Below are 22,730 nucleotides of genomic sequence, written 5' to 3'. Positions count from 1 at the left end.
TGAGGCTTGTTTATGGGGTCAAACCTGGGTCAGGTGGGGTTGGGTATGATGAATTAGCTGTCTCCATTACAGATGATTCACTGGGCCCTCAGTTGCTGTATCATTGGAGGGTTTTATATCTTTTTCCTTTTTTGTGTAGTTTTTCTTTGCTAATAAAAAGGTTGGGGTTTTGTTGTTGTTGTTGTTGTTGTTGTTGATAGTTTTAATATAAATGTACATGCCTGTGTATTACTCCCTCCCCAAGCTGATTTTATCATGAATACATCTTTGCATTTTTTTTTTTTTTTAAGCAACAGAAGAGTTGTTTATATGCACTTGTTTGCCCTCTTCTGTTCCGTTGCATTTCAGCCATGCTTGACATCTCTTGTCCTTGGCCTATTTTGTGTGTGTGTGTGCGTGCGTGCGTGTGCGCGTGTATCCTGTGACAGACTCCAAAATTAGAAACATTAACTTACCGATTGCTGGTTACACATGACAGCAGGCACAGCCATTCTCTTTCTTGTTTTCTCTTGAAAGTAACTCTTGCCCTCTACGCATAGTATGGGAGAGAGCACAAGTGACACAGAGAAGGAGATGGAATCGAGCAAAACGAGAAAGAAAAAAAAAGGGGGGGGGGGGAATCCCCGGGTAATGTTACAAATTAAATCTCGTAAATCAACTCTTTGTCTGGTGGCTCGGTTTGTCAGATCAATAACGAAATGACAGTCAGTACCATGGATGCAATTGAAGAAGAAAAAAGGAAAGTCTTGTTTTTTTCCTTTTTTTTTTTTTTTTTTTGTCTTTTTTTTGTTTGTTGTTGTTTTTTTGTTCTTGTTTAAACCTGACTGCTCCTGAAATTCAATCCTGCAGTATCAAGAGAGAATGATGAAGAATGCTATTGAGGTTGGTGGAAATTTTAAGAAAAAAAATCCTTTTTTGTGTGTGTGTGTGTGTGTGTGTGTGGGAGCAAGACTGTCAAAACTAGAAGCGAGTGACTTTGCACAGAAGAGATGCACATAACAGCAGTGAGGGCCAGGCAGCTCTGGGAACATTATTTTGGAAGCCCCTTCCCCTTCCCCTGACCCCCTCAACTGCCTCTTCCTCCTCTTTTCACATTCCCCCCTCTAGTCTTCCTCCACCCTTCTCTTATCCCTCTCCCTCACTCCAGTGTTGTCTCCTTTGACTGCTGCATGTCCCTTCCCTGAGTGAAGTGCTGTGTGTGTGGGTGCTGTGTTCCCATTGAGACTTGTGGGGGAGGGGGCAAGGGGGGTATAGGGCAGGAGAGAGAGAGATAAGGGTTGGTGGCCATGGGGGTGGGGGTGGTGTAGGTGGAGTGGGAGGGGAAAAAATCAATATGGCTGTTCCCTCCCTTTTGTACTCCCCTCTCCGCCCATCGTCTTGTCCCTTGGTGCCATAGAAGTGTCTGTCTGTTCTGGGATTTTTCTTTAATAGTTGTTTCCCGTGATGGTAGCTGAGGCGGGGTCTATTTTCTTGTCATGCTGGGGAGGAAAGGCATATCTCTTTTCTTCTCTCTTCCTCCTTCCGCTTTCTTCTTTGTGCCCCCTCCCCCCCCCTCCACAACCCCCCCCCCTTCCCCCCCGAACCTCCCTCACACCTGACTTTTTCTCTACCCCTACATCCCTCCCTTTTTCCCTTCCCCCCTCCCTCTCGTTCATTTTTTTTGGGTGTTTTCTTACCCCATTCCTCTCCCTTCCACCTCTTTATTCTTTCTACCTCTTTCCTGTCCATAGTTGGATTGTACCCAACCGACCCCCCCCCCCCTCCCCCAACCCCCTACTGCACCAGACCCTGCCCCCCAGTGCCCCACCTTCCCATGTGTTTGTATAATGGCCTGAGGCTGATGTAGAATAAACTATTTGTCCTGTCCATAGTCTATTTTAAAGATTGTTCATTTCTTTCCCTTTGTTTTATTCCTATTTCTTCAACTTTCACTTTCAGAGACGATCGGCATCTCCAGCGACAGAACGAGAAAAGTACAGGCATCGCAGTCATTCACCCGAAGTGCTGGAGAGCAGTAAAAAGCGCCGACCTGATAACAAAGGAAATGTAAGTCTGTTCAGGAATCAGTTATCACTTTGATATTTCATGTATGCCTTTCCAGAACTTTTATTTCATGTGTGCCCTATAAGATCTTGGACGTTTTGTTGGTGCTTCTTCATCAGTCATTGTCGTAGTTGCAGCTATCATTTTGTTTGATTAGTTTCGGCTTGCATGGTTGATAACCACGCCCTTACAGCCAAAGTGCTTTGATTGGGCTTTTAAAGGTTTTTTTTCATAAGCACTGTCAGTGACTTAACATTTTGTTTAGGAAGTAAGGTATAACCTGATAACTCTTTATTTATCGGTGACATACATTGTCTATCACTGTTCAAAATGTTAATTGGTGAGCAAAAAATGAAAAAGTTTTTAAAACTTGTTATTATTATTATTTAATTGATTATATTGTTTGTATTTCTGATGTGCAGGAAAGTGACGGTGAAAAGAGTGACGACTTGGTGGTGGATGTTGGCGATGTAAGTTGTCTCAGGCTTGGTGTTCTTGCTATCTCTGTGTAACTCTTAAATGATCATTGATATTATTTGTCCCTTGTGCAGATGTGCTGGAGAAAATGAACTTCATTTCATGTTATGTTGCCCTGCCATAAATGATCTTAGGCTACAGTTAATTCCACAAAAATATCATTGACATACGTCTCTGTAGGTCTCTGTAGTGTTTCGACTTTCCTTGCTTATGTCATCAACAAATGAAACCATTGTAAAACAGTTTGCTATATACCTATATAAGGCATTCAAAATCCGCAGTTTGATATGTGATTAATTGTGCTTTTTGTGTGTGCATGTGCATTGCTAGAATTGTTGTTAAATGTTTTCAGTTCCACATTGTTCTGGAATGTGACAGTTTGTGTTCACTGATCCCTTTCATGAGGGGCCACGGCCTTTATTGAATAAAAATGTTCGTTCGTTTATTCGTTCTTAAATGAACAGTCTGGTGAACTGTTCATTGAGACAGGAGCAGCACTGAATTATATTGGTTTTGGATGCAACTTGACACAGTCTTCAGTCCATAAGTGCACTAGTGCAATTATAAGGCAGGCTTACAGAATTTTTAAACAAAGTATGTAAATCAATGAAAAACAGAATCACAAACATTCTGGAAGGATCGAAGTTGAACAAAACCTGCTCACTTAAGAATCAAATTCATCGGTATTTTATCAGTGAGAAACATAACAGAGTCCAACAAGAAAAGTTAACAAGCCATTTCCAGCATATATTTTGAGATTCAAGGTGAAGGATGTGACACTACTATCAGGTTCTGGTGAAGGTCCAAGTGTGTCATTGATATCTACCTAGAAGACACCCACTTGTCTTACACCATTAAGAGTAGTGCTCAACTGAACTGCAGGGTTGATCACCTTAAAGCACAGAATCATTGGATGTGCCTGGTGATGAGTATCCTTGCTTGTTAACTCGTAAAAGGGTCATCTGCTGGCTCTATGATTTACTGGCTCTGCTGGAATAGGGAACTTACGTTTCCTTCCATGTGGAGACTTCTGATCACTTTTAAACTTATGTCCTGTCATCATCAGTTGATTCTGTTTTTCCTCCATCAGTAATGCATTTTTTTTAAAGCTCACATTGTTTTGTGGTGTCCTAGAAAATCATCACTTGTTCTATTACTGATGTTATCCACCAATAAGATATACTCCTGTGAAGCAAAGAAGCCCAACTCAATATCAGGGGTGGGGTGTGGTGTGGTGGGGTGGGTGTTGTAGTCCGAAAATTGCATTATACTAAATGTTTGTGCAGTATTTAAAGCAATATTGAGAACATGAATAGGATTATATTCAGTAAATGGTGCCTGAATCTATACCTTGCTTTCATTCTCTTTTTGTATTTTTTTAGGTAGAACTAAAAGCATTCAATGCATTAAATGTGCACATGCATGTGAGCGTGTGTGCATACTCTCTCCATCTCTCTCTCTCTCACACACACACAGAAACGCATGCACACACAGCATGTCAAGTATGCGTGAGAATGCCCAGTCAGTGAAGTCAGCGACTTACAGAGAACTGATTTTAAGACACTGCATTGAGTTTGCCCCAAACAGGTGAGAAGTTTTCCTGCACACAACTTGCCGTTGCCTGCTGCACGGGCACGGGCACAGGCACAGGCACAGGCACAGGCGTCATCCAACCCTATTTTTGTGCCCATCGCTATCCACCCTGCTTCACAGTCACCAGTATCAGACACTGCTGAACCGATGCAGTTGTCGGTGCCTGTGCCCAAACTTGTTGTTGGAACAAGCGCTTTGAACCCCTTCTTGTCTCGTCTTGCTATTCAGGACACCACTTCTCCCCTCAACGGCAATCTGTCTCCACGGGAAAAGCTGAGCCTCAAAGACAGCCACAAGAAGGAAGACAGGATGAGCCCCCGTAGTGATGCTTCGTCTCATGGCAGCTCATCCTCTATCAAGCCCAAAGTGGAGGTGAGTCTGCGCTCGCTGCAGTTGCAGTCTTTTTTTGTCGTTCACAAGGAGATAGTCACAGCTGGGTGTGGTGGGGTTGGACGCTATAATAAGTAACTTGATTTGCTTTGGCTAAAGAAACTTGATTTGATCTGGATAAGTCACAGTGGAACTGTGAAAGTCTTGCTGTATATGACTGCATGCATTTGTGTGTATGCATACATGTGCATATATGTACTTAACTTACTTCTAAGGTAATGATGAGATTGGACAGTCAGAGAGCTCTGCTAGTCATCGCAGTTTGGTAGTAATTTATTAGACTGGCTGAAAGATTCCATTCATTCCCACAGTGGTAATCTTCATGTTCAAGTATTGTATTCAGTGTACATTTGCAGGTTGACATTAACACATGAAATTGAAATATACTGTTTTGTCTGTAGTTGGTGCTTGATGCAGTTGAAGACTGGCAGCTGTTTTAATTTCAAGTGTTGTTATCAGATGGAAAAACAAATTGTTACCTCTAATGTAGTACACTGTCACCAATAATTATCAGTAATATAATCATGATGCTTAAAGGACAAAAGTTACACTATATAATTTAGTTACTTTTGAATGATAAGTACCTTTTTTGGCTCAAGAATACAGTAACATGAAAGAATACAGTTACTTAAACAAGTTGTGTGTATTACTGGTTGAAACTTGGTAAGACTAACATGAAAAAAAAAAAGTATACAGTTGTTAGTTTACCATGGAAGAATTTTAGATGAGACATAATCAGTTTGCAGATTAGTTGTACTGTAACATGTGGTTGATCAGGTTTGTTTGACATACTCGAGAATTGTGTCACAGGTGTCAGGTATCAAGATGACTTTAGATAAGCAATCGGAAAGCAGACTGTCCGTTAATAATCATCAGAGTAGATTGTGTATTTGCAGAAGAGGACCAGTCAGGTGGCAGTGATGATGTGTGTAGAATGGGTGAGCGAAAAGATACAGTTCTAAAAATATGAAGCATGCACAATGTGTTTGTGAGCCCATCTGTTCAGGAGGGAATGTGTGTTTTATTTTGTGTTAACACAGCACGAGAAAGCAGCCACTCCAGCCTCCAAACCCAACACGCCAACAAGCTCAGGAAGTGCCACACCGGGTCCCTCTGGTGTCAAACATGGTAATTATCCTTTGTTAACACTCTTGTGCTTTGTTCTTGTAGCAAGCTCGTCTTCCACTGTTCCTGCTGTTTCTGTTTCTCTTCTTTCTGTTGTGGATGTATGCAGGCTTTAAAATGCTTGGAGACTGTGTGTCAAAAAGAAAGAAGCCTGGAGGAAAATGTGTAAGGAATGTTAGACATGTTTAATTCTCAGGCTGGTCTTGTTACCTGTTATCCACAACTGTGAGGTACTCTTTTTTTTTTCTTTTTTTTTAAGAACAAAACAGATAACTGAGGGAATTATACAGTGGAGTAAAAGCAGAAATACTAACCAGTCCAGGTTATAGGCTGATTTAGTTATCAATGGTTGAGTCATTTGGTGATGAGAGCCTGGTTGATGATGAGTTGTTTTTCATCAGTACACTTTCTTGAAAATAGGCAGCTGTTGATTGTATAGTTTACTTGTGTTTGCTGAGTCGCTTGTTCTCAGTCTTTTTGGGTTGATGTCATCAGGGAGAGCTTAGTTAGGCAGGTTATTTAAGCTCTGTCTGTTTATGTATATATATTTGATGTATGCATTTACATATGCATGCGTGCACCTAGTGTCCACCATACACATTCATGCACAAATTCATTTCCACAAGGTGAAAGCAACAACAACAAGAAAGAAAGAAAATTGCTGTTATCATGGTTTGAGTAGAACTTGTATTGGGATGATGTTAAGTAACTTCAAAATTCATGGGCCCAGACATTTCAGAATGAAAATGTATTTATCATAGTGAGTCTGTATGATTGTCTGTCCACTGCTTATTGTAATCCTTACCAGACTTTGCAGACTGCTTTAAAAATGGAAGGCATTTCTTTTTTCCAGCACACTTTTGCTTCCATTATATCTGTGTTTCAAGAAAATCTTACAACTTTGAAAACTCCTTGATATTTTCTGTTAATTTTTGTGCACCTCTTTTATTTATTTATTTATCTATTTCCCATTATTTGATGATAATTTTCCTCTGCATTGCTAGTATATGTGCTTCAGATGGCCAAAAGCTTGTGTGGCTTTTCTTTCTGCTTTTCTGCTTATTCAGAAGTAAACCTCTTCTCTGCTTGATTTTTTTTCCCCATTTGATATTGTCTGCATACTTTTCTGCCTGTAAACTCTGCATCTGGGACTTGATCATGGTACTTGATGTTAGTGCTCACTCCCTGCACTCGCTTCCTCAAAATACAAAGGATAAGAAGAATGACATTTTCTTCTTCACAAATTACAGTCATCCACATTTTTTTGTCATTCAAGGACTCACTTTAAAATTTCGGAAACTTTTTTTCCCCTCTGCTTATGTAGATGTGTTCTTTTTTTTTTTTTTCTTTTTTTTAATATGCTTTTTATGTTGCTTTTTTTTCTTTTCAGTTGGTTATGCAGTTTCATCTTTTTCTTGCTTTTTCTTAATTTTTTTTTCTCTCTTGACTGTTGTCTCACTGGGCGTGTTGTTGGGTGTCTTCTCTCTCCAGTTCCCTACCCTGTTCACCCCTACCCCACTCACCCCGCCGCTGTTCCTTCGGCAGAACTCAGTCCCGGCCACAGCGGCCCGGCCTCCCTCGTCAACGGCATTGGAAGCGCCAACCCCCTGGTCGGCTATGCCCCACGCCCTCCCATGGTGAGTGCTGAGCTGCTGGGTTTAGTGGACAGGTGTGTGTGTGTGTGTGTGTGTGTGTGTGTGTGTGTGTGTGCGTGCGTGCAGAAATGCCAACTGTTACGATTTCGCTGTATTTTGTTATGCCTGATCTCGGTTTGTTCTGATATTACACCAACATCAAGTTTGTTCCGACGTGTTTATTGTTGACAACATAGTATGGTCACAGGCTTTCCTGTCGTAGCATTATCCAGACACTCTGCAGTCACTACTAACATTGGTCTTACACGATGATGCTCAGCTAATCACATGTGTGTTTACATTGAAACACAGCATAGAATGGACCAATCAGCTTAATTGTTTGGCCGAACAAGAGAGAATGTGGCTAAATCAAGTTGCATCTCGGTGTGCAGATAACAGCAAGAGAGACTATAATTTATTTTAGCATGTAGACAAAAAGGCATAGGTGGGAAAGAGTGATTATGTGAATGTGCATGTATGTGTGCACATGGCCATTACTGTATGTCGGATCTCCTTCCCTGGAGTGGTCGAGCCAAGTAAACAGTTGAAAGAGTGAGGATGTGTGTGTGGTTGCATGCGTTGTTCGTGTGGGTGTGCCTTGTGTGTTTTGTGTGTGTGTGCGTGTGTGTGTGTGTGTCCCTGTGTGTGTTTGGTCTGAATCCCCAGAGTAAACAGAACTGGGGGTAGACCGCTGTTGCCCTACACAGTGGATTGCTTGCAGAGTTATGCCAGCCATGCCTGCTGTGTTCATTAAAGCTGCAGGCATTAATTTAGCTTGTCAAAGAATAACACCAGGCACAAACATTTGGCGTGCTGGAAGTGTCCCAGGGAGGGACATGACTGTGTGACTTTGTGTGTGTGTGTGTGTGTGTGTGTGTGTGTGAGAGAGAGAGAGAGAGAGAGAGAGAGAGTGTGTGTGTGTGTGTGTGTGTGTGTGTGTGTGTGCACTTGCAGGCAGCATTATTAGTGTCAGATGGCTGTGGTGTGTGTGTGTGTGTGTGTGTGTGTGTGTGCATTTGCAGGCAGCATTATTAGTGTCAGATGGCTGTGGTGTGTGTGTGTGTGTGTGTGTGTGTGTGTGTGTGTGTGTGTGTGTGTGCACTTGCAGCAGACAGCAATATGTGTGTCAGATGGCTGCATTGTTTGGCAAATTCTGCACTGAAGGACAGTCCGAAGGACATGGGATTGGAATACATGTGTGTACTTGTTTCCTGGGTGTCGCAGTTTGGCTTTACACATGATGAAGATGATGGAGAACATTTTGGATTTTCCTTAAAAAAGAAAAAAAAAAAGAAATGTTTTGTTATTTTACATGAGATTACCTTAACTTGAATTGTTGATTTGCAGGTGGGGTTAGATGCGCACATGAGACCACCACTGACGAATATCCCTGGTGGAAAGCCGTAAGTACTTTCAAGATATTTTTTGCTGTTTGAAAATGTTCACCATTAATTGTAAACAAAAAAAACAACAAAACCCAACAATCAAATAAAACAAGCAAAAAATGTTCTGTAACTGTGGTCTTTGATGGATTTCTTCAACTGGAAGCATGTTGTCTCCATAAAAGTGATCAAAACCGAAAAACAGTGTGACAGCGTCTCTTGGATCTTATTACCACAGAAGATGTTTGGTTGAGACATAGCGAAAGTTTAATGAGGAGATAGATATTCAGATTGGTGCACTGAATTTAAAGCAAAAGATCAAAAGTTCAGGTACACAGCGAAAGATGACACGACAGGAAACCAAGTGTAAAGACCGATGTTTTATAGGAGGTGACCAGCTGACTTTGTTGGATAGAAGATGTGAGATGACAGCTACAGAGAGACATCTGTCAGATCTGGTCTTCTGCAGTCCTGCCCATCCATTGAGGCTGGTGTTTGGGGCATTGAGACAAGTTGATGGGAGTGTGGTTGGGGGAGAGAATGGGTGGTGGCACCAAGCACACAAGGAAGGCAAAGGATAAATGTGGGGGTACAAACCTTGTTGACTTTGGGGCAGGCAGTTTTCAAGTCTCATGCTTTTGACCGTCTGATCTGTCAGAAAGGAATGTGAATAGATGAAACCTATTGCCCCCCACCTTCCACCACCCACACACCCCTCCTCCCCCCCACCCCCCAACCCCCCCACCCCCCACAGATTCTTGACTGTTTTTGGTCGTGCTAAAGAGTAATGTTGCCAGCAGTTGTATAATGGTTATGAGCTTTTTGTTTATTTTCCCCATATTGAGTTACTCTGTATTTTTTCAATGCTGAGTCAGGTTCTGTTTTATTGTCTCTTGGAATAGTAGAGAAGATGATTTCCTGTATTCGTTTCAGAACTGATACGTGAGAAAATCTTTTTGTTGTTTTCTAATTTCCTTATGTTAAAAACAACCACCAAAACTGATTAAAATACTGTGTTTGTTCAAAGTGGATTATTGTTACGTCTGTTAGTCTGTGGAATGAGAGCAATGAAAACTTGTGAATCTGCATGTGCACACAAATGAAGAGCTAGACGACTTCTGCGAGTGAGACCTGTTTACTTCATGACCATTATGTATCTGGAAGTGAACTCAATGACAAAGCATGATGGAGGTTAACTGCCTTTGCGTTAACCATGGACACAGCAATGATGACGTGTGAAGATGTGATTCCAGGGCTTATTCCTTCCATGTGGGGGGTGACGGAAACATGCAGCCCGTCCCCTTCCCTGCCGACGCTTTGATTGGCCCCGGCATCCCCCGGCACGCCCGCCAGATCAACACGCTGAACCACGGGGAGGTGGTGTGTGCTGTCACCATCAGCAACCCCACCCGCCACGTGTACACTGGGGGAAAGGTTGGTGTCAGCTGCTGTCTCTTGTCTTTGCTGTCAAGAAGAATTCAGGGGGACATGCACATAGTGTGAGTTGATCCTTGTCAGGTTTAGATGACTAGTAGCAGCGGCAGCAGAATATTATGCAGATTAGGTCGTTGTGATTCAGACAGGAGGGTTGCGTTTGTGGGTGGGGGTTAATTTCTTTGCTGGTCATTTTTAACACTGCCCACCAGTTTGCTTTTGGGACTAAGATGTACTGGGGAAACAAGGCTGAAACTGGCATCTGTTTCTCAGTGTTAATTAAAATATGAACATGAATGCAGCAGTGCATGGTGATGCTAGAGGCTGGGCAATTATATACAACAGAAACAACATAAGTAAAATTTATGCTAATTTCCAGCAGAAACAAACAAAAGTACAATTTGCGCTTGGTTGAGCTTATCGCTCCTGTGGAATGTTATGCATTCAAATCCCAAAAGGGATGATCTGATCAAGTAAAGAGTCAGTTTTATGTTCTTGTTCATTGGGTAATTGTCCAGCCGGTTGAATGTTGTAGAGTTGAAACTCGTTGCAGTGTTTTATGTTATGGACAAGTACAAACTTAAAAAAAAAAAAAAAATCATAATCCACCATACTTTACCCCCCACCTGCAGTCAGGGCCTTGTGGTGATCTGCAGAGTACGATGTTTACCTGAATGAAAGTGGATTGGTGACGCTGAGCATGAAAGTTGTATCCTTGTGTCTGAATTGACTTGATGGACTGTTTTGAAGATGCTCTTCTCGAGATGGTTTGCTTGAAATTGAATAGGTGAAGTGAAACAGTTGACAAGCTTGTATCCGCTTGAGTGAGTGGTTGGGGTTTTAGGGTAGTTGGAGTGAGGTGTGTTGGGTTGTCAGTGAGACACGTGACAGTATATGAAGGACACCATCCACTGAGCCACTTGCTGGATTGTTAACTCAGGACAACAGACTTGAGGCTGGCTGCTTTGTGCGTTTTCAGACTGTCTGTTTACTCAGGGTGCTAGATTAGAGGCTGGTAAGTTTGCATGGTTTTCAGACTTGTTGTCGACAGTGGTGCACTGTCTCAATGTGATGTACATGATCAGGTCTGTGTTCAATGTGTGTGGGGTGTGTGATCAACTGTCTTCACTGTTTCAGGGCTGTGTCAAAGTGTGGGACATCAGTCAGCCGGGTAACAAGAGTCCCATCTCTCAGCTGGACTGTCTGGTAAGGCAGCTCTGCCTATCACTATTGAATTCTCCTTGAGACAGTTGTTGATGACACAATATAGTGGGTTCATTGCAAAATATACATGCTGTAAAAAAAAAAAAAAAAAGAAAAGAAAAAAAAGATTTATTATTAGGGTTGGTGGGGTTTTAATAATCTGCTCCATTGGTAGGGAAAACTATTCAGGTCTTCCAAGACATGAGCATTCTGTAAAATTGGCAGTGAATACATTTGAGTTTCATTTATTCCTGTAAGTTTTATGAATCTCTCACTTTGCTTTCAAAAGGTTTTTTAATGTATGGTTCTTGTGTATATATATATTTTTTTTTCTGTCTTTGATAGATATTGCTCTGTGTCCAAACCATCGAAGGACTTAAATGCAATTTTCTTAACACATTAAAAAGCGGTTGGTGATTGTTTAACAGAACGTTCACCTGACATGTTTATGAATGTTATACAGAGTTTAGCACACACAAAAAAAGTGAGCATAAATTATATGATGTATAGATTGATGACCATTGTTTGTGGGTAGGAGGCATTCGCTTCTCTTCCATCTGTTGTTTTTAGGAGCAATTTATGTTAATCTTCATGTTGCCAGTGAAAAGCAGAAGCTTGCAGGAGAAGGAGTAAACCGTGTAGAACAAAACAGATAGGGATTTTTAGTGTAGGGATTGCTCGTGTGCTGTGCAGCAAGTCTTTTAGTGGATGTTTCAGCAACGGGACAACTACATTCGATCCATCAAGTTACTGCAGGATGGTCGCACACTGATCGTGGGGGGTGAAGCCAGTACCCTTTCCATATGGGACCTTGCCACAGTCAGTATAACTCCCCCCTCTTAATACCTTGCCTCTCTGTCTGTCTGTCTCGCACTATCTCTCGCAACTCCGTCGTGCACTTGATGTGTGCATATGTGTGTGCTGTCAGCTTCACTCACAGATAGCTGTCATTGGTGTGTTTCATCTTCTTTTCCATGCCTTTTTGCTCCAGACCGTATCATGATCATTTTCATTTGTTTTTTGTTTTGTTTTTGTTTTGTTTTTTGTTTTTCAAATTTAACTCCATATGTGTATCACACCTGCCATTCAAAAAATGTTTGTTCACTACATTTTTGATCAATAACCCTACTCACACCCTCGTATTTGTTTAAAAGAAGAAAGAAAAAAAAAAGAATGAAGAGGAAGGGTAGATGTTTATCATCATCAGACTGCCATTAGGTCTCTATCATCATCAGACTGCCATAATGATTTTAACTATGCCAGATTGCAGTCTATATCATGATAATTTCTGCAATGATTGTTATCTCTATGGTGGTTTTTTTGTATGCTGCTTTTTTTTTTTCTTTTTTTTTTTTTTTGAGAGCTTTAGAAATAATTAACCACGTTTGCCTTTTAAAAAAAAATTTCTTTGTGAAACTAATATGTGGCCTTTTAGCACTGATATATAATTTAATGGAGATTTGTCTGTTAATTGTGGTATCAGTAACTAATTGAAGGCCAGCCACACAAATTGCACCCCACCTAAATTGCATAATTGGTGATTTTTGTCCGTGTGTGGGAGTTACTCTGTATGATGATTGTCCATGAGTGTGTACAGGATGGTGAAAATCATCATTAAACTTAGATAAGATTTATTTATTTTATTTTATTTTATTTTTTAATCAAAAAGAAACACGGTAATGTACGTGAAACGTAATTATGGGGGGGAAAAATCTCCTTTTCAGCCGACACCCCGTATCAAGGCAGAGCTGACATCCAGCGCCCCAGCGTGCTACGCCTTGGCCATCAGTCCAGACAGCAAGGTGTGCTTCAGCTGTTGCAGTGATGGGAACATCGCTGTGTGGGACCTGCACAACCAGACCCTGGTCAGGTGAGTGTGTCAGTGCTTGATATCAGGTTTTCAGTACATTTCATTCATTTGTCCTTATATATATCTTTGTGCTCACAGATAAAAAAAAGAAAAGAACAGTACAATAGCTTTTACTTCTGTGTGCTTATATATTTTATTTATTAAAACGACTTGCTATTGTGCATATTCTTGAAGCTCTATGGTTATATATGAGTGCTCACAGATCATTTAGTAGAATAAATTTCACGTTTGTGTTCTTGTATGCCTGTGTGCTCTCAAATTATTCAGTACTTTATCTGTGTGCTCACAGATAATTCAGTACAATAAATTTCATTCCTGTGTTCTTGTATGTCTGTGGGCTCACAGAGTACAGTAACTTTCATGCACAACATGATTGGTACCACATAACTCGGGTCCTTTCGCTGTTTATTGTGTGTGTTTTTTATCAACACTCACACGGGTAAGTGCAGATTTATGAACAAGATCTGGAAGCTCACGTTTCCTTATGAAGAAGCAGGAATTATAGGTGAACATGTAACCTGTCATGGGGGCTGATGATGAGACTGGTGTGTTCCACAGGCAGTTCCAGGGCCACACAGACGGCGCCAGTTGTATCGACATCTCTCCGGATGGCTCCAAACTGTGGACTGGAGGCTTGGACAACACAGTCCGGTCCTGGGACCTCAGAGAGGTGAGGAGAAAAAGGCAGTGGAGGACTGTTTCTTTTGGTGTTGGTGAAGAAAAACGACTTGTCCCTTCTGTTACAGGATAGGTGTGGCAAGAACACCTTTGAGAATGTGTGTTTGGATGGATGTAATAAATGGAAAAGGTTGCATAACCCCTTTGACAGTGTGCCTGTCTAATCTGGACTCTGAGGTGTGATCACATTCCTTAACTGGTTGAACTTGGTACAGGAACTTCTTTACCAGCCTTTATAAGAAAAGAAAAAAAAAATCATTTGTGAAATTTGATTCATTCACTTGTATAAAATAGCGTGTGTGTGTGTGTTCAGTATTTGCGTTCCTGAACATTATATGCTCACTGTTAGGTAACTGTGCATGTAACAGCAAAATTGTTGATTACACTGATTGAGCAATGCGCACTGGTTAAATTAATGATAAATCTAGTCCCTTTCGTCGTATTCCAAGAAAAGGTGGAACTAGAAAATCAGTGACTTGTCCTGGTGCGTAGTCGGTGATTTAAGAATACCTGTCCAAAGTGGGATGGGGAGTGGTACAAGGAATTCTCTCAAAATGTCCAATGAGTGCTCCTCTTTGAAGCTCTGTGTGTGTGTATGTGTGTGGTTAGTTTTGTTTCTGTCCCCCAAACACAGAAGATGCCTGATGCCAGTTCAGTACTCTCCACGTTGCCTTTAAAAATATGTACATAATATTACATGCATGTTAAGAAGAAAACTGCTTTTATTTCACAGATGTGTTGCTTTCATAAGGCCAGTCCCATAAATCATGTAATCCAGGATCCTGTAAGCTGCTGCATCTGGGTCTGTTGACATGAATAATAAATATGTGTCCACACACACACACACACACACACACACACACACACACACACACACACCGGCTGACATTTGAGGTTACACTGAAATAATAATCTCTTTCCTGCTGTGATGCAGCTGGGTGGTTTCAGTGTCTGTTAGGATATTGTTTGGGTTTTTTTTTTTTTTTTTTTTAACCCCCCAGTTTCCTGTCCTGTTTATTATTAATGCTGGTGATATTTTTGATGGATCTCATAGGGAGCATGCTTACAACTGAAAAGCCCCTCTGTGGTGTGCCATTTATAGAATGCAAGTACTTTCTGCCTCCTAAACCAGTGCAGTATGTTTATGATACACGTGCTTGTGTGTGTGTGTGCAGGGGAGACAACTTCAGCAGCATGACTTTTCCTCACAAATCTTTTCTCTGGGTTACTGTCCAACTGGGGAATGGCTGGCTGTTGGGTAAGTGATGATGGTATAAATGTTAATGAATTGATGTTAGCATAATAACATAACCTTTCAGATGCAAGCAGAGGTTTTTTTTGTTTGTTTTTTGTTGTTGTTTTTCTTCAGTTTTTTGTTGTTGTTTTTCTTCAGGGTTTTTTTTTTTTTTTTTTTTTCAGTGCAGCTTAAAAGATGGCTGCATATAATTTGCGAATGTTTACCTCATGCCAGTAGAAATATTTTCACAACTTTTGTTAACTGGTGGGGATTGAGTTGATTTTGACAGCCATTTATTTCTGACTGGCTGACGAAATAAATAGAGAGAAAAAAGTTAAAAGAGAAAAAAATAGTTAAAAAATCCCACTTTTCCCTTTTGTGATTAATCACAAGGAAAGTTGGGTGTTTTTTTTTTTTGAGACATGACAAGGAAAACTGTTTTCATTTACGGAGGGTTTTGAAAAGATGGAGTATTTATCAAGAACCATTATGCTGCAACAGTCCTGATGTATAGAAACATGCCATTTCTCTGAAGAAGTCGGAGTGACATTTTAGATAAACTGTAGCTGCCAAAAAACCAAAAAAAACCCTGTTACTTGTGATGGCAGCTAAAAGCATTCAAAGGCTAGCAGTCATGACTGCGACCAACTGTACACTGCATAACCAATAATTAAACAAATTTGGTCTCTTGATTTGAAAATGTTGTATTTTTTTATCAAATTGAAAAGGAAAAAAAAAAAAATCTATTGAAAAATTATATTTCAAATGTCTTTGATGGAATGGATCACTGTGGGTTTACATTGTAGTTTAAAACCTATGAAAGACTGTAGGATTAAATGACAGGTAAACCCCATTAATAGGTTTTATATCATTGTGAGAATAAACAGTACTTTTTAATCAATTAAGATAGAATAGAGATTATGTCACTTAGGTAATTTTCAGTCCAGAATATATCCTTGAGCCAGGGTATGTTGCAGGATTTATTTTTACAGTTCTGACACAGTGCAGTCCTGCAGAAAGACCTCTTTATTTATGACATTATTCGCAAAAGCATTGCTGATGCCAAGAAGATGTGAAAATAATCTGCGTTTGTCATGCGACCTCTGATTAAAAAAAAAAAAAAGTCTTCTACATTGGTGCATCACAGCAAGAAAAATAGAATAGTGTTCAATAAGTCCGTTGCATACAAGCAGGGGATTCTTCAAAACAGTAAGCCTTTCTTGTAACAGGTAATTTTTTTTCCACCACTGATTCCACAACTGCAGCATAGGGATGAAATACAAAATGCTTTATGATCTCTTTGAGCGAAATCATCAAATTTGCTGGAAAAAAAGGTGACACAAAACCCCCCAAAAATGAGTAAATAAATAAAAATTCATCCACAGAACAACACAGTTTGATCCTGTGCCCACTTGCCAGGCTCTTGCAATATCCATCCTGTGTGGGGAACTAGTGGAACAAGAATGATGACTGTGTGTGTGGATGTTGGGCAGGATGGAGAGCAGCAACGTAGAGGTGCTGCACCACACCAAGCCAGACAAGTACCAGCTGCACCTACACGAGAGCTGCGTGCTGTCCCTCAAGTTTGCCTACTGCGGCAAGTGGTTTGTGTCCACCGGCAAGGACAACCTGCTCAACGCCTGGAGGACGCCCTATGGAGCTAGCATCTTTCAGGTCAGTCCATGCTTCTTTTTGTGGGTTTTTTGGTTTTTTTTGTTTTCTGGTTTAATTAGAAGTTTACAATGTTAACATCTTTCAGGTCAGTCCACACTTTTTTTTTTGGGGGGGGGGGTTGTTTCCAACTCAGAATAGTTAATTCTGTAATGTGTGTGTGTTTGTGACATTGGTTATGATGTGTATTATTTGGTTCAGAGAATGTGCAGGCTTTGACACACATCAACCTGGCGGAATCTGGTGATCAGTTCTTTTGTGTGTTGGCCTCAATGACTCTTCAGAGTAAAGGGAGAAGGTGGTTCTGGGGTATGCGCAGCTGCTTTTTCATGTTTGATTTTTGTGCATTCCAGCCCATCTTTCCAGCACTTCTTCCCCCTCCGCTTTCTCTCTACCGATGTGTAAACATTGTTTTACAGTTGTTTGCTGTCCTGATATTTATTTATTTATTTATTCATTTAAAAAAAAAAAAAAAAAAATTTGCACTCACCTGGATCCTGTTTGTTTTTGTTTCAGTCGAAGGAATCATCGTCTGTACTGAGCTGTGACATTGCTGCCGATGACAAATACATTGTGACAGGGTCAGGGGACAAAAAGGCAACACTGTATGAAGTCATTTTCTGAGTCCTGGAGTTGTTGTCGTCATTGTGGAGCAGTTTGTGTGCGAGTCTTTTCCTGTTGGTCACCACCCCTTTCAGCATGGACGACTGATCTGCTGTCTGTGCATGGAACACAAAACGCGCAGTTGGACGACAGACTAGTTGGGCTCGCGTTGCATCATCCACTGGCTCAAGACATCTCTGTGGCGGCTGGTGTCCACCTCCTGACCACAGCTCCAGGAGTACTGACCACCCTGCTCTGTCAATGTCTTGCTTCAGTGTGGGCTTCACTTCACTTTGGGAATCTGTGTGTACACCCAGTGTGTCCTTTCAATCAGTGTAACAGAATATATCCGTTTTTGTTCATGGACTATGGAAACGCTTCCCCAAGATGACCTGGAGCTTTCCACTGGTGATTGCTATGTTTGTGTGTTTTCCCCCACGCTTGTGTGGGTAGTGAGATGAGTGATATTTTGTGTCTGCCCCCACGTTTATGTGGATTACAAGGTGAGAGAGTGATACATTTGTGCATCTGCCCCATCTCCTTGTGTGGGAAGAGAATGAGTAATCCTTCAGAAGAGTGAATCACATGCAGTGGATTTGCAGACTGCATTAGTAGAATGAATATTTTAGTGTGTTTTTTTTTTTCCACTTGTTGTTTACTTGTGTGTAAGAGTGTTCTTTTCCATATTTGTTGTGGATCCCCTGGCCAGATGTTCTCATCACCTCCAGTGAGGTACCTTCAGATTTGATCATCTGTTTCTGTGTGTGGAGTGAATAAATCTGTCACCAACTTCACTCCACCTTGTGGAGGAGGTAACAGAGAGGAGTGAAAGTTGCATTGTTTGTGAACAATTCAACATGACAAGATCAAGTATATGGGTTAAAAAAAAAAAAAAAAAGAGTGGGTGAGCTTGCTGATCTCTTCTTCACACACCAGCACGGGTTGTTGAAGGAAGCAGTAGGCACCACGGACATTCCAGCTCTCTGGGTTTCAGCCTGTGGATTGCTACAGCAAGATTATGTGTGCATCAGCAGAAAAACTGTTGTCGAGTTCTTGGAGAGCAGTTTGTCTTCATTCATCATGCAGAGAAGGGTTTCAAGAGAGGACCCTTTATTGATCTCTTTCTTCACTCAGACTGTGTGGAATGGCTGGAAACTTATAGTTGGGGAGGTAGTTTGATGTGGGATGACTGTTGGGTCTATAGCATGCCTCCAGCCGTGCCACATCAGCAGCATGGATGGTACACTGCACTGGCAAGGGGACAACCTCAACCACAGATGCCACACAAAACATCCTTCATCCTCCAATCCTGTTCTTTCCCATCACAGACCCACAGGAGCAGTGGCTTTGCATTTAGCCAACTGCTGTGAGCATTTCGATTCCTGTTCTGCCGGTATCGTGGATCATGCGTGCGTGCCAGCCAGTGTGGATCTCTTTTAATGGAATGATCGTACCAGTTAAATCAGTGTAACATTGTCATATGTTGTTGTCATTGCATACATTGTATCATCTTTTTTTGCTTGTCCTCATGATTGTGTCTGTGAAGCCAGTTCAGAGCCCGAATGTCCTGTGTGAACGTCTGCCACTGTGTGGTAATGGTTGACCCCCATGTGTCAGGTGATGTGGATGAGGTCATTGGGTCACGCCAAGGAGAAGGAATGTAGCATGTGCTTGCATTGAATTAGAACAAGGGAAGATGTGCTCAAACACTTACATCACTTGATAAGCAGTTTCTTCTCTCACATAAAAGACACTGAGCATTTTTTCTCATTTCTTTCTTTCCTTAATTCATGAAGTTTATTTTGAAGAAATGAGTTTTTGTTGGATTAAGAATTGAGAAGTGATGATTTGTGCATGTTTTAGTTTTTGAAAGTTGACGTAAGTGAACTGTTTTTACAAACTGTGTGACGCCAGTGACCAGGTATTGAGATTTCCAATTGTCAAGGCTTCTGTTTGAAGTGATAAATTGTGTATATATTATTTTGAAAGAAATTATGACTCCTAAATGTTTAATTTTGTTTTAGTTTGAATCCTCATTTCAAGGCTTCTAGTTATTAAAAAAAAAATAAATAAAAAAGTATACAAAGTATCTCCCTCCTTTATTTCTAGTTGTCTCATTTTTACCATATGCCAGAACAAGTAAGATCATGAATTGTACTCAGTTAATCCTACCAGCTGCTGTGGCAAAGTGGCTAGCATCGCAGACTGACACCTGGGAGGATGCGGGTTCAGTCCCCATCAGAGGCAGGGTCTTTTTTAGCCCTTGGTTGGCTCCTACCCACAGTTTGAGTGTGCTGTCACTGGTGTCAGCTCAAACCGGAAGAGTGGGAGACCACATAGTTCAGGGTCATCCACATCATGGATGCGTCTTTGGGAGTTGGTCAAATTTGCTGACCACACTGCAGGTGTCTGCATCTCTGGGATTATATATAGTGAGGGTACTACAGCCTTGTCAGGTAGTAAATGGGCCTCCATAATAGCATCTGTCTTCCCCTTATCATCATCATCAAAGTGTACTGTAACAAAATGCCTCAACTTGTGCGATACAGATACACCTCCTAAAAAAGAAAAAAAAAAATCTGAATGTGGATTGTACAAGCCACTGGTGTCTTGGTAATTCATAAAACAAAAAGAGGTGGTTTGGTAGCACTTTTATACTTTTATTATAGAAAGTATACACTTTATATTTTTAGTAATTATATTTCTGTTAAGTAATTTGCACATTTTCTAGCCAGTGGATTCTGAACTTCATCAGTTCCACAGATAAATATTAATACTTTAAGTGGATCTTTGTTTCTTTTGTAATGAACAGAACATGTGTGTCCAGAGATGGTGTATAATCTCATGCACAAAACAAGGACTTTGCATTTAATCCAATGAACTATGAAAGCTGAAATGGCTGTCATTAGCCAATTAAGGATTAGGGAAATATGTTGAAATGTATAGCGTGCAGCTGCAAGCTTTCTTGCCAGAACTTTGAACGTTTTCTCTTTCTGGTTTTCTTATTTACTGATGAACCTGCTAAGTAGAATATTCTAAACCATTGCTGTGACATCAAATAATGTTTTACATCCTTTGGATATTTTACACTTGGCAAGAAGACGACAATGTGTCTTTCTTGTTACTTTATCATGTCAGATGATGTCTGTGGGCTTCTCAGTCGCTGTGAACACTCAGTTTCAATATGCAGCTTTATGATAATTTGTATGCAGTCCTGCTGTGTACACGTGTGTATGCATTTTCAATTTTCGAAAGATTTTGGAGGGGGTGGTGGAGGGCGTTTTATGAGAATGAGCCAACTGGTTTTGATACGTTAAGAATCTAGATTTGCGGATCCAGTTTTAAAAGCTAATTAGTTGAGAGGGATTTTGCTGCAAGTGTATGGCAGAACTTTCCTAACAGTTGAGCTGTGTTTTTAAGTGGAGTCAGATAAATATATTACTAATGTTGTCAGTAAAGCAGCCATGCCACAACAAAGAAAACTCGGAAAGGCAAGCAAGGAGTCAGCTGAGAGAATGTTGACAACCACTTAAAAACTCAGTTTAACTGTTGTTAAGAAGAAGGTTCTGCTTACCACATGCAGCACAAAAATCCCTTAAGTTTTCTTAAGAAACTGATGCTTTCTTTACTGGATCAGCAAAACTAAACTCATTTTCACCTAAATGTGTACGTAAACATTGATACTCAGCGGTTAACAAATCTTTGCCCTAAAATCATGGTCCATTTTTTGCAATTATCCACACATACTGACATTTATTTTAAGGATTACCTTTGTGTATTTTTGTTTTCCTAAGAACACACTCTCGCATCATGGTGGCTCTTAACTTTTTTTGCCAAACATAATTTAAATAAATTACGTACACCACTCCTTTCATCGTTTCAGCCTTTTCAGTCTAACATTGCTTTCCTGTTGTGCGAGCAGCCATTCTGTTCATTACCCATTCTTGTATTGTAATAATATGCATGTGTACTTGTGGATGTAGTGAATGTTAGGTGTGTGCATGTTTTAAATTTTAATTTGTAAAATAAATGAAAAATATGCCTGGGTGTATGTGTGTGTGTATGTGTTTGTGTGTTGGAAGACATGTACAAGTATGCACACACAAAAATGTAAAGAGTAGTTACTGAAATGCCACAGGGATCAAGTCAGATCATTCAACTCATTCTTCTCCTGGTACGAATTAATTTGTACCATGATTACCTTCCCTGTCGACCAAGTATGAGTATTTTTGTAACAACACATTGTTCTAATTGTATTTACTCTTGCTTGGTACAGTTGACATTATAAGCTGTACCATTTATGGATTGCGGAAGAATTAAAACGAAGCTTTGTTTGACTAATAAAATCCACAGTTCTCTGGCATTGATTTTAGTGAACTATCATTTTTATTTCATTTTATTTTTTACTGCAGTGGTCTCGTGTAGTGGTGGTCCAGGGGAGTTGTAGCAGGCATGTAGCTGTGGGGTAGACTGAGTTTATTAATTTTGCAGTCCAGTACAGAAAACTGTCATTCATTAACATCAGCTTTCTTTCTGTACACATGTGTGATTGATCACATCCTGATCTTAATTTAGATTTTAAATCTTGATTGAAGCAGCAGGTCCTTTAGATCGACATACAGACGAGCACTGTAAAGTTTTAAAAAGGCATGCACTCTTCTTTCTTCTTCTTCTGCGTTCTTGGGCTGCAACTCCCACGTTCACTTGTATGTACACGAGTGGGTTTTTTTTTTTTTTTTACGTGTATGGCCATTTTTACCCCAGCCATGTAGGCAGCCATACTCCATTTTCGGGGGTGTGCATGCTGGGTATGTTCTTGTTTCCATAACCCACCGAACGCTGACATGGATTACAGGATCTTTAACGTGCGTATTTGATCTTCTGCATGCGTATACACACGAAGGGGGTTCAGGCACTAGCAGGTCTGCACATATGTTGACCTGGGAGATTGGAAAAATCTACACCCTTTACCCACCAGGTGCCGTTACCGAGATTCGAACCTGGGGCCCTCAGATTGAAAGTCCAACGCTTTAACCATTTGGCTATTGCGCCCGTCGGCATGCACTCTGTGTAGTGTGTGTATGTGCATATGTCCTCCTGTGATGCCATGCACTGATGTACAGCTTGATTCTCATAGTGCATGGGATATACTGGGCTTATTTTTGGTTTTTTTTGTTAGTTTGTTTTGACCATTTTACACAGCAGCAATAAGTTGCCTGTGCCGAAGAGTGAAAATGGTTGGCTGGACTTGAGTTTTTGACAATTTTTATAGGGAAGTATTGCACGGATAAAAGCAAAACAAAATGGAGCCCTTCATACTTTATGTGAATAAAAAAAAAAAAGGGGGGGGGGGGGGGGGGGAAGAATTTGAATGTATGAAAGAATTCACC

At 40.7% G+C, this 22,730-nt stretch overlaps 1 protein-coding gene across 3 annotated transcripts in view; it reads left to right on the top strand.

Moving 5' to 3' along the window:
• LOC143297479 (transducin-like enhancer protein 4) overlaps positions 1-21,387 on the top strand; it is a 52,566-nt gene extending 31,179 nt beyond the window's left edge. For 2 of the 3 annotated variants that reach the window (XM_076609876.1, XM_076609875.1), the window contains exons 9-22: positions 1,939-2,046; positions 2,466-2,513; positions 4,342-4,485; positions 5,544-5,631; positions 7,120-7,265; positions 8,610-8,665; positions 9,898-10,078; positions 11,216-11,284; positions 11,999-12,100; positions 13,006-13,151; positions 13,710-13,821; positions 15,005-15,087; positions 16,560-16,740; positions 17,254-21,387. In XM_076609876.1, the coding sequence (XP_076465991.1) occupies positions 1,939-2,046; positions 2,466-2,513; positions 4,342-4,485; positions 5,544-5,631; positions 7,120-7,265; positions 8,610-8,665; positions 9,898-10,078; positions 11,216-11,284; positions 11,999-12,100; positions 13,006-13,151; positions 13,710-13,821; positions 15,005-15,087; positions 16,560-16,740; positions 17,254-17,361 (1,572 nt within the window). In that variant the 3' untranslated portion in view covers positions 17,362-21,387. The remainder of the gene's footprint in view (positions 1-1,938; positions 2,047-2,465; positions 2,514-4,341; positions 4,486-5,543; positions 5,632-7,119; positions 7,266-8,609; positions 8,666-9,897; positions 10,079-11,215; positions 11,285-11,998; positions 12,101-13,005; positions 13,152-13,709; positions 13,822-15,004; positions 15,088-16,559; positions 16,741-17,253) is intronic. The other variant, XM_076609877.1, reaches the window with a different exon arrangement.
• Positions 21,388-22,730: the final 1,343 nt, after the last annotated feature.

Source organism: Babylonia areolata, chromosome 22 (assembly GCF_041734735.1).
Source record: "Babylonia areolata isolate BAREFJ2019XMU chromosome 22, ASM4173473v1, whole genome shotgun sequence".
Lineage (NCBI taxonomy): Eukaryota > Metazoa > Mollusca > Gastropoda > Neogastropoda > Buccinidae > Babylonia > Babylonia areolata.
This window is presented reverse-complemented; position numbering and strand designations above follow the sequence as displayed.